The sequence below is a fragment of the Cryptomeria japonica genome, chromosome 8 (genome assembly GCF_030272615.1).
Source record: "Cryptomeria japonica chromosome 8, Sugi_1.0, whole genome shotgun sequence".
In the NCBI taxonomy this organism is placed as follows: Eukaryota; Viridiplantae; Streptophyta; class Pinopsida; order Cupressales; family Cupressaceae; genus Cryptomeria; species Cryptomeria japonica.
In genome coordinates, this window is record NC_081412.1 from 733,246,207 (window position 1) to 733,257,330 (window position 11,124).

Sequence of the window (11,124 nt, forward strand, 5' to 3'; positions counted from 1 at the left end):
TGTAAAGGCTACTAGTAAGTAGTTAGTGAATAGTGGAAGAATAGAAAGTAGTTAGTCAATAGTTAGAAATAGTGGATAGTCAGTTGATAGAATAGCACTTAGAGTAGAATAGAGAGAGAAGGCAAAGATTGTTGCCAAGATGTTGTAAAAGACTTGTAAAACCTCATTGAAGAAATGGTGAAATCTATGGGTCGATTCAACAATTTGCATGGTCTTTATACTTCTCAAATTTGATTTCATGTTATTAGATGAGTGGAAGAAATGTGTTTGATTGATGGTGAAATTTGTATTTCCATACTACTAGCAGTTTGTTGATTGCAGACTCGCCCTGTGTAGTCAACTGGAATCATTCAGCTTAATCTCAACTTCAATTGTCGCTTCTTCACTGATATGCATCAGCTTGATGGTGTCTATGCCTGTAGCGATGATCTGAACATCATAAAGCTTTCCTTCGAAGATCGCACTAACCTTGTGGAGATGGTCCTGCGATGTCAAAACAAGACTTAGTTAGAATTTCATCAAAGATCTTTTATTGCTCCTACATTCCTTAGTATCAGAATTAGATCCTTTCCTCGCCCTCGTCCTCTTTTTCTTTTTTTTTCAAATCTAAGCCAGTGAAATCCTGTGTTCCAGCAATATTCAAAGCAAATCAAACATTTAGGTCGTCAAGTGTAAGTCCCCTTGTGATTCCAGCAAAATCACATCATACCACAGAGAGCTTATCCACACGTAGAGATCCTACATACAAAGAACCTTGAAGTCATCCCGATTGATCCTTTTCGCAACATCTTCAGCATTCGGAGACTTTATTCAAGAAAGGATAAGGTACCTTTAGGTATTTTATTCTGTGTTCGCATGTGCATAAAAAACACATCAACAAGACCTAAGAGCTTTGATGGCTCCCATTTTATCTTGCACTCGCAGATGGGTGGACATACAGCATCAAAAGTTGAAGGAGCAGAATGTATCTATGACATTCACCTTGGAAGCAAGACCAAAAGAAGGAGAGGCAAGTGTGAGTGAGAATACTTCTCATTCCAAAGGTTCAAAGAGGAAAGAAAGACCTGAGAAGAGAGAGCCTTCCAAAAAGAAGCAGAAAATGAATCCCGATCGCCCACCAAGCACATCTTCTAGGCATGAAAAGGAAGCAAGTCAAGGAGAAGATCAGAGGCAAATAGTGTATGAAATTGATGAGTCTATGGAATCCATGGTACAAAATGATAAACAAGGAAAAGGACAGACGCCTCAGCATTCATCAAGTCAATCTCCCCAAGTTGGTGCTAATGAGCAACAAGAAGAAAAGAATGATGATGAAGCAACATCTCCTTTCCGGGAAGATAGACCTCTACCTAAAGAAATACAAGTGAGGGAAACGAGATCTGCCATTCCGGATTGGCTAAAAGAGAGGTTGACAAGGGTAGTTGTGGTTGAAGAGGAAGAACGTGTATTTGACTTGGAAAGCCTTATAGGAAATTCTCATGAAGTAATAGAAAAGAAGAAGGCCACAAAGATGTCAAAGGTAATTGGAGATGAGACAGGATCCAGAAAACTGCAGATAGCTACACCAGTGGTGGACAAGTATGAGGATGAGATTCTAGCGGAAGAATATGATCTAGAAACATTTGATCTTGGTCCACTTACCACCGAACAGGCTATGGAAGAAGCAACTAATTCACTGAAAGCACTCAAAGACAAACTCAAAGAGGAAGTGGAAAGGAATAAGAAGCTCGAAAAAGAGGTTAGTGCTTGGAGGAATTATTTTAGCCATCTTAACCAACCTTTGAGACGACAAGATCCAGCAATATCTCCTTTGCATGCACTTCCTCTTGAATCAATAAGTGAGGCAGAAAGGGTAAAGAGCCTAGTTCAACTCATGAGTTCTTGGATTGATGAATCTTACAAGGTAGCCATTGAATTTGCAACAAGAATGATGAAGATAGTTCATCGAGCTATCCAGGTCCTTGAGATTATCCATAATCTAATGATAACTATAGTTGCATTCACTCACACTAGAGATGTTATCATCCCAGTCTTACAAGTGATACGAGAAACACCAAGACGGATTCTAGCACAAGAAAATATAATGGATGGAGGAACCCATAGCCTCCTGCAGTGGTCAGCTCTGCTCCAGATGAAGGAAGTTCTTTTTGAAGACGTCAACACCAGATGCAGCCGAGTTGAAGGCACCATCCATCCAGTTCAAGACAAGGTGTTTGAGGTGTTGTGTACCATCCTTGATAGGCGGATTGAGATCGAGACGGATGTGGACATCCAGGAGTTGGAAGACAAAATCAAGGTCATCTTTTGCAAGGAAGAGAACGTTGTCACAGAAAGGCAACAAGATCAAATGTATGCTACTATGTTCCTGATTGAGAAGACCAAAGAACTTGAGCCGGGGTGGGAAACGACTCTTCTCATTGCTTTTGATCAAGTCCTTCACTTGGAAGAACGAATGAAGAATCTTCCTGAGATTCCCATTGCTGAGATTGAGGGAATTGTGTCCAAATTCATTGAATATGCTAGAAAAGAGCATAGGAAAGGGAACAAAGTTCTAGATGAAAAGTTGTTATAAGATGATGTGGCAGCTTAATTCCTATTGGTCTATGTCTCCTTGCTATTTGTGCCAATTTTTATTGGCTATGGATTAATAATGTTTATCTAAATGGGGACTTTTTTGTAACAAACCCTAATTAGGGTTTAGGTGTCAAAATCTCAGCCATCAATCTTCTTTTGATCCGGGCCGTTCATTGTATTTGAGGATGCTATATAAGCCCTCACTCATTTCATTTTAAGGGGTTAGAAGGGTTAGAGAGAAAGGTTAGAAAAGTTAGAAAGTTGGAGAGAAATAAGTTTAATTTTGTTAGTAGCAAAATTGACTAGTGAAGAGAGAAAGTTGAACAATTGTTGTTTATTTGGCTATGAGATCAATGGAATATTGAAGTTATGGTGTTTTGTTGCAATCCTTGTGGCTACTTTCATGGTTGTTTATCTTCTTGAATCACTCTTAGTAGAAATTGCATTTAAATTTTAAGTTTGAAGGACGAATGTTGTGCTTGATCTTCGATAAGACTCACATTCCAAACCACTAGCTTCTTACTGATTGTAAGAATGCTTTGTGTGGTCAACTGGAAACATTAAGATTGGTTAAGAGTTCAATCATCATTAGAAGTATTGATATGTATCTCCCTGATAGTATCTATCTCCTTGGTGATTTGAAAATCGTTGAATCCCCTTAGAAGATCGCACCAATTCCAGTGAAGTTGTAATCCTTTGGCGATACTAAAATTGGTAGAATCTTATCAAGACCAGTCTTTATTTAGTCATTCTTAGGATTAGTTTAAGTATCTCTTCCTCGAAACCTTTATCTTTTGATCTTTTTTTTGAAAATCTGTTAGTATTAGGAAAATCCTGTTTCCTCATTTGGAAAGATAGTAGCACGGGCAAGCTTTCTTTGAAAGTACGTAAGGCCCCTTGAAGAAACAACAAACACAACAACCACTGGTGCTTATCCGCGAGTAGAGATCCTACAAAGCAGAACCTTGAAGTCCTTCCGATTGATCCTTTTTTTGCGATATCTTCAGCATTCGGAGACTTTACTCAAGATAGGATAAGATACCTCTGGGTATTTTATTCTATGTTTGGTCGTGTACAAAATACACATCAACACATACCTTTCCATCTATTCCTAAAAGTTTGAAGCTTTGCCTATCATCCACTAATGTTATCTCCCTTCGGTGGTATCATCCATCCCAAGCAATCCTCCATAATAATGTCATCCTTTGCTAACACCATTGCCACATCGAAGTTTTCGAGTTTCTCATTACCCTTTCCATGGCAGATAATTCAGCAATGGCTCGATGGCCCAACGCCCAATAGATCAGTGCTTCATTGAGATATCAAGGATCGACGTGCTCTCCTGCCTAGCCCTAGGCATGAAATTCAAAGGATAACTAATTGCCCAACTAAGGCAAGAGAAATAAAGGTTTTGTTAGGATGCTGAAATTTTTAATGCTTCTCTCCCAAGTCTAATGGCCATGAAGGTAAGCGATAGCCTAATTCTTTGCCCACAGCATCAAGGGCACTCCAAATGGCATGTTTTATTTCACCTTCCACTGTACAATGTCGTTAATGCATGTCAACGCCTACAACTACCAAATTTCAATCCATTGGACACCAAAAGTCATTTTAAATACATTTTGACATGGAACCAAAGGAGAAAGATGACGCTTAGCTACTACATTTATTATTTGCAGAGCCTGAGGTCAAAATGTCATATTTAGGTCATATTTTTAATGGATTTCATGGGTGTTTTCCTTGTCCTTACACATGAAACATCCAATTTAGGACGAATTCAAATGTCAAAAAGATGAAAACCCTAATAGAGAAGCACAATTGTCACTTATAGTTGCAAAAAAACACCAATTTACAAGGCCTCATATATGTTTGCACATTTCCCTATTTGGGTGCATGGCAAAAGATATAGACTTCCCATTTCATTTTGAAGATGATGGGAAAATCATTTGGAGAAGAAAAAAAGAGGAGCATTGTCGAACCAACAAAATAGAGACATTCACACGAAGTCCTAGGGTTTCAGTTTCCAGTTCTAGGTCAAGGTATTTTGATATTGTGATGACATGGATTCATCCCAAATTTGTAGTAAACATTTATAATTCTTGTAGGTCAAATGATTTAAGGAAGAAACAACCTTAGCTGAGTGTTTTCCTATATATGGCATATATTTCTAGATGTGTGTTATTTAGTTGGTCAACTAATGACTATAAAATCCTTGTAAAGCTTTTGTAAGGTATCCTTTTAACATAATAAAGAAAATGCATGCATGTTCCCATGGATTACTAGGTAGACACTAATACAAATGCAAAAGCATATGGATTTCAAAGAATCGATGTTGTTCAATTAATCAAGGAGACAAAGCTCCTTTAAATAGAGTTACAAAGACGATGTTTCTAAAAGAAACAATCGTTAACTAGAGGCGAAATTAGAAACAACTTAAATGACCATTAATAACACAAAGAGAAAGATATTATTCTAATACCCTCCCTTAATGGTCATCGTTCTAACTACCAAGAGAAACAACAGAGAAGGTTGCCCCCTTCTTCTCAGAACACGCTGCAACAGAAGACGAGCCTGCAACTAACTCTGCCACTTGAGATGAGTTTGCCACCAACCCTCCCAGAAACTGCAGAACTTCTGGAGATACCCAAAACAACACCAACCATCCAACCTGATATTGGAGAACTGTCCCTCCCTGTAACCAGAGACACACCAAGAACAGTTGTCACGATTTTGAGGAAAAAATCGGCAAACCCTCCAAACTATTGCAGATGAGCAAGATGCCCGAAAATAGACTGCAAATAAGAGACTAGTGCAGATGTTCGCACAACAACTCCAGGTGCGACGAAAAACAGACTGCAGCAAAGTACAATTTTTGAGGTAAAAATCATAAACCCTCATGATTTTTTTTTACAGGGACAAAAAATATTTAAAAACCCACAGATAATTTTTTAGGACAAAATTATTAAAACCCACAGATTTTTTCAAGGGAAAAAATATTAAAACCCATCAGAATTTTTTTAGGTAAAAAAATATTAAAAATCAAAACAAACATCGATGCCCATAAGCCATCTTCACACTTTTCGAGGCACAAAAAACGAGGTACTGAGAAGATGCTAAGTGCACAAAACCTGACTGCTTTCCAACATCAAGTTGGTCAATGACGCCATCTTGCACGTTTCCCAATGCACGGAAAACAAAAAAACCGAGAAGAGGCACTGGCACAGAATTCAAAAAATTTGAATCCCACTGCAAAAACAAAGGCAGATGCAGGTACAGACTTCAAAAAATGAAGTATGGCTGGCATGAATTTCAAGAAAAAAAATTCCGGCTGACCCAGAAAAATCCAAAGACAACCCAAAAATCCTTGCGAAAAAACCAGAAGGAATCTGCTATCGGAATTTGGATCCGCTAGCTCAAAAATCGAGGCACCTAGAAAATTTTGACGATGACCCAGTTGAGATCTCGAAAAACCCACCACGAATCTGTGCTCAGAAAAAAAAATTCAACTGAATCTAGAGGGTCAAAACCCTAGCCGAAAATGCAGATTTCCGTCCAAAAATGGCAGAAAAAAATCTGCAGGCGGAAAAAAACGCGTCGCGTGGTTGCGCGAAATGCAAGAGAGACGGGTCGCGAGAGAGAGCAGAAAATAGCGAGAAAACCCTAGTAGTTGCAACCAAAACGAACTGCCAAAGTAGCAATTTCGAATAAACAAATAAATTTTTCAAAAAAACTGTTAAAAATTCATGACGAATTTTTAATTGAAAAATTATTTCAATTAATCAAGGAGACAAAGCTCCTTTAAATAGAGTTACAAAGACAATGTTTCTAAAAGAAACAATCATTAACTAGAGGCGAAATTAGAAACAACTTAAATGACCATTAATAACACAAAGAGAAAGATATTATTCTAATAGACACACTTAACATTTTGCAACCATTTATTGTATTTCTGAATATATGTGCAGAGATTAAAATGCATATACATTTTGAAAAGCATGGACTTTTGTGGTGTCTTGGTTAAGATATCACCTCAATTTCAATTATTACGCCTTATGTATGAACATAACAACTCTGTTGTCCATTTAGATAAAGACACCAGTCTAATACTAGATTTGTCTCCTCATCACCCAACACAATTAAACAAAAAAATTAGTAATCATTCTCTATTAGTTGTGGTTTTAGTTAGTCGTGCTTCCATGTATGAGTGCATAACAATAATAGGGGGTTGTTACCAATATCTTACACACTCTACAAGATAAGCATTATCTGTTACACAAAGGTGCAGAGCCTTGTATATCCAAACCAGCGCATGAGTATATTATGACACCAATATCAAGATACTTTGTGCAAGGGGTATAATTTGTGGCAAGGCAAGTGTTCAATCATAGAATCACAAGTTAGCACCTTAGGAAAACCCCCCTTGGTCTTGCAAAGCCAAAAGTGAAGGAGGTATTGCTCACCTCAACAATTGATCCTAAGCTGCCCAACCTGAATCTAGGTTTGTGGTAATCTTCCCAAGTTTGACACTCCTAGCACTTGGGAGGTTATCAGGCCTTAAGGATTTGGGGTCCACATCTCAAATCACTAGTCCTTCACAGGCTGTTCCAGCTGTCAACTACATTATTTATCGCGACCTTTAGAGTTGTTTCACTTACTAATACTTTCTTTCCATACGCCCACCTGCAAATGGACCATAATTAAATTTTTAACTACATAATGTCCTAATCAATTGCATACTTTACTTACTTCACTTATCTCCACACCCACCAAAAGACTTCCTCAAATAGGCCTTAAATAGCTCAGTAACTGATCCTTTGCATATGTTCATGTTACCAAAAATGGGAATTCAACCCCACTATGAATAATTTGCCAAAAGTTCGCATTTCCAACTATACAAATTTCAAGATGTATCTTTATACTCCATAGGTGATTTATACCAAGCCCATGTGTTGCATAATAGACAACCCACAAACTAGGAGACATGAATCTGATTTGTTAAACTGTGAAGTATGTTGAGTATATGATGAAATGAAAGAATAAATGTAAAAATGCCATCAAGCATTCTATAGAGAAGGGATGGCAAACAAAGTCCTTCTATTCTACATGAATTGGTGTTATACAATAAATAGACTGAAGGGCTCAAAAGTACAAGACTGTGGTACTCCCGTGGAATTGAATCTTCAGAAGGATTGTATTGCACTGAGAACATGTAGAAATGCTGGAATCAATGTCCTGACCTGCAAGGTGAAGTATTATTTGGCCTTGATCACATTGACCTCTCTCTTGCCAAGGGCTTGTCCAGTGGTACACATGGTGCTAACATCCCACTGTGTTACACAGTTTTATACAGTGGTATGCATGCTGCAAATTTCACCCATTAAGAAAAAGAGTTTGATATTACCAAGAAATCATATGGTAGTGTTTGATGAGCCCAACACAATGGTGTACTTTACGCAATGTTTCCCAGGCTGCAAAGTTGCAGTGTCATGCAATGTGACAGTTGAAGGATGTGTAAGGTATGAATTCAGCTGCAATAAGTGTAAGGATGCCTTGGCAAGGTGTAAACCAACCCTAAGGTGCTTATGTTTCTCAAATCAATAGATGAAATTCATGTTTATATGATTTGAAATTTTTCTTTAGATTTATGTCTATCATGTCAACATTATTATGAAAGTTCTATGTATCGTGAATGTTTGTTTTTACTTATATTAGCATGAAATATCTCTTCTTTTCCATTGCTTCAGCATCTCAGCTGTGTTCATCATTAAGCTTCATGTTTCATGTTTCATATTTCTCTCAAGTTTCAAATTTTTGGCTATAAAGTTGTGTTAATAAGCTTAGCAAAATGGACTTGCCCAAATACATTCACAAAGGATTTTTCTTTTCCACGTGCACTGAATGAACAAAACAAGTCCAGCACAATGTTGAATGCTCAGAGTACCATCTATGATATGCAGAGTGATTTCTTACTTGCGATCAAATTAAGTTTGAAACTGCAAAATTAAGTTGTATTTCAACAATGGGTCTATAAAATTGTAAAGCAAAGTATCACATCATGTATTTTCAAAATTGCAAACAATCATTAGTCACAAGTTTTCACCAGATCATCACCTTTACAAAAGAAAATCAAACCCCCAAAATTTTCCATCTAAGTATCCCAAATTTTATCTTAAAAAAAAACTTCAAGGCTTTCACCTTATATGTGAACCTTTAATTAAGTTGAATTAGAAAAGATGATGAAGTAGAAATCAAGGTCTGGGCTCTGAACGAGTGAACGTGTGGCCAAGTAAATATGCATCTTATCATGAGCTCTAGTAGTATCCCAAAAGAAGATGACAATGAAAAAGATGCAACATACAATTTGAGTACATCTAATTTCATATATGTGTAGCTTTTGCAGTTTATCAAATTATGTAATTATTTATCACAATTCAACTGAATAGTTAGAAGTCAATATTCATCAACACAATAATGTTATAGCAATTTAAGTGGGATCGATGGTGAAAGAAGCTCCATGGTTAAGCACACTTGAACTAGAATAGTACTTGAATGGTTGGCCCCATGCGAAGTTCTAGCGATTCACTCTAATGACCATCAGCTAGTGGACCATTCATTGTCATGAGAGATGGATTCAAGTGAATCATTGTTCATGTAATATTGGTCAATGGATATTGACTTCAACCTATACAATTGAATCCCAATAAATCAACTGAATAATGAAGTTGAATAGTTCTATATGAGCCCACCAAGGATCACATCTTGCCAAGTGCAAGGCCCTAGTACTATAAGGGATGAGGCTAGGACCATGCCCTGAGCAACTTTGGCAGAATGGATAACCCTCATATAGCTAAATAATAATGTGGATTTGATATAAAAGCCTCCAACAATTTAAAAAATTATAACCAAAGGAAGAGTTAACTCGAATATTTGATTGCAATCAGCTTTACCCAAATATCTAATTGTATTTACTATCTAGCTTTTTCCAAATAACTAATTATTGCCCTTCACGTAGGTGCCCACTTTCTTTCATATGAGCTGAGTACGAACAGCTGGGGACGCAATCAACAATGGCTATCAAATATTCCCTGGCTACAATTTGTGGGCAGCTTGTTTTTATTTATTGAAATCCAATTCAATGAGAGGAGAATTATCAAGTTTTTAGCTTGAAAACAAATTGCGGGCCAATTATTTAATAAAATATAATTATAGGGGTCGGTCTTTTACCAAAAATAAGTAAAAGGAATTCTAGAGTTCAGTTTTTAGATAATATTCAAATTTGCGGGTCAAATTACTAAATAAAAATCAGATTTTGAAGGATACTCTCTGGAAATGAAAACAAAGCGACAAAAAGAGAACCAAGTAGCAATTTATCTGTAATTCAAAAGAGGCAAATAGTATGTTTACGAAGTAGTCACTTTCAACCAGCTATCCACGGTTCAAATTCTATAGGGTTCGTACTGAGTCCAATTTAGACAGAGGGAGAGAGAGGCGGGAGGAGAAGGTTAAAACAAGCTCACCTCGGAGGGGCGCAGGCCAAGAGCGGCCTTCAACCCGCTTGATCCCATGCACCAACAGCGAAGCCCAGGGTTGATGCATTGTAAGACACGGATTCCTCAAATTGTCTGTCATTTCCGTCAGGTCCACGAAAGTTCCTGCTTTTGCAGACTAATTTCACTATACGCCCCAGAACGAATTGACCAGTAATCGATAAAACTCAGAGGCACAGTCGGTAAAGACTACGATTTTGTATGTCGAGTCGAAAGATCTGGTATTCCTTCACAAAAGGAGCTGTAATACTATATCTAAACAATTTTTGCAATGGTACAACACGCAAATAAACCCTTCGATCAAAGATGATATCTTACACGCCGATAAGCATACCGTGAAAGGGGGAGATTTTAAACATACCGTGGAATTTTTTTATAAAATTATAAAAATATGATATTTTATTTTTATTTTTATTTTTATTTTTGTGATAGGCATTCATTCAAATCTTTATTAATTAGTAATTATTATTAATTAGTATATCTATATTTAGCAGAATATAAGTAAAGAACATGAAAATATTTGTTCATTATTTCATTTAAAAAATCATTAAGACTATATTATTATTTTATCATATCATTGTATTTTTATTTTATGAATTTTATGTAACACTTTCAATCGCTCATCATTAACAAGTGTCACGTAGTGGCGAGTACTTGTCATCATAGTATTGTAATAAAAATATTTGTTCTAATTTGTAGTTATTGTATTTTTGAATCATTGTTATTTTAAAATTATATTAGAATAAAAATATATATGTAATATTAACTACAACTCTTATTTTAATAAAATAATATAAACTAACAATTGCACTTTGGTATGCAATTGGTATGCCAAAGAGGTGTGGAAGGTCAATTGGGGAAAATTTGATCTATTTTTTGGATAAATTTGTGTAGTGCATGATGTCAATTTGTGGCCATGATGTTGTTTGTACAACAAAGGACTTAATTGAGAGGTGATAGCTTAAAATCAACTATGCATCCACTTACAAGGATTCAATCATAA

General features: G+C 36.6%; 1 protein-coding gene across 2 annotated transcripts in view; it reads right to left on the minus strand.

Annotated features, from left to right (window-relative positions):
- LOC131040825 (uncharacterized) overlaps window positions 1-10,448 on the minus strand; it is a 77,771-nt gene extending 67,323 nt beyond the window's left edge. For both annotated transcript variants that reach the window (XM_057973791.2, XM_057973784.2), the window contains exon 1: window positions 10,092-10,448. In XM_057973791.2, the coding sequence (XP_057829774.1) occupies window positions 10,092-10,203 (112 nt within the window). In that variant the 5' untranslated portion in view covers window positions 10,204-10,448. The remainder of the gene's footprint in view (window positions 1-10,091) is intronic.
- Between the last annotated feature and the right edge of the window lie 676 nt (window positions 10,449-11,124).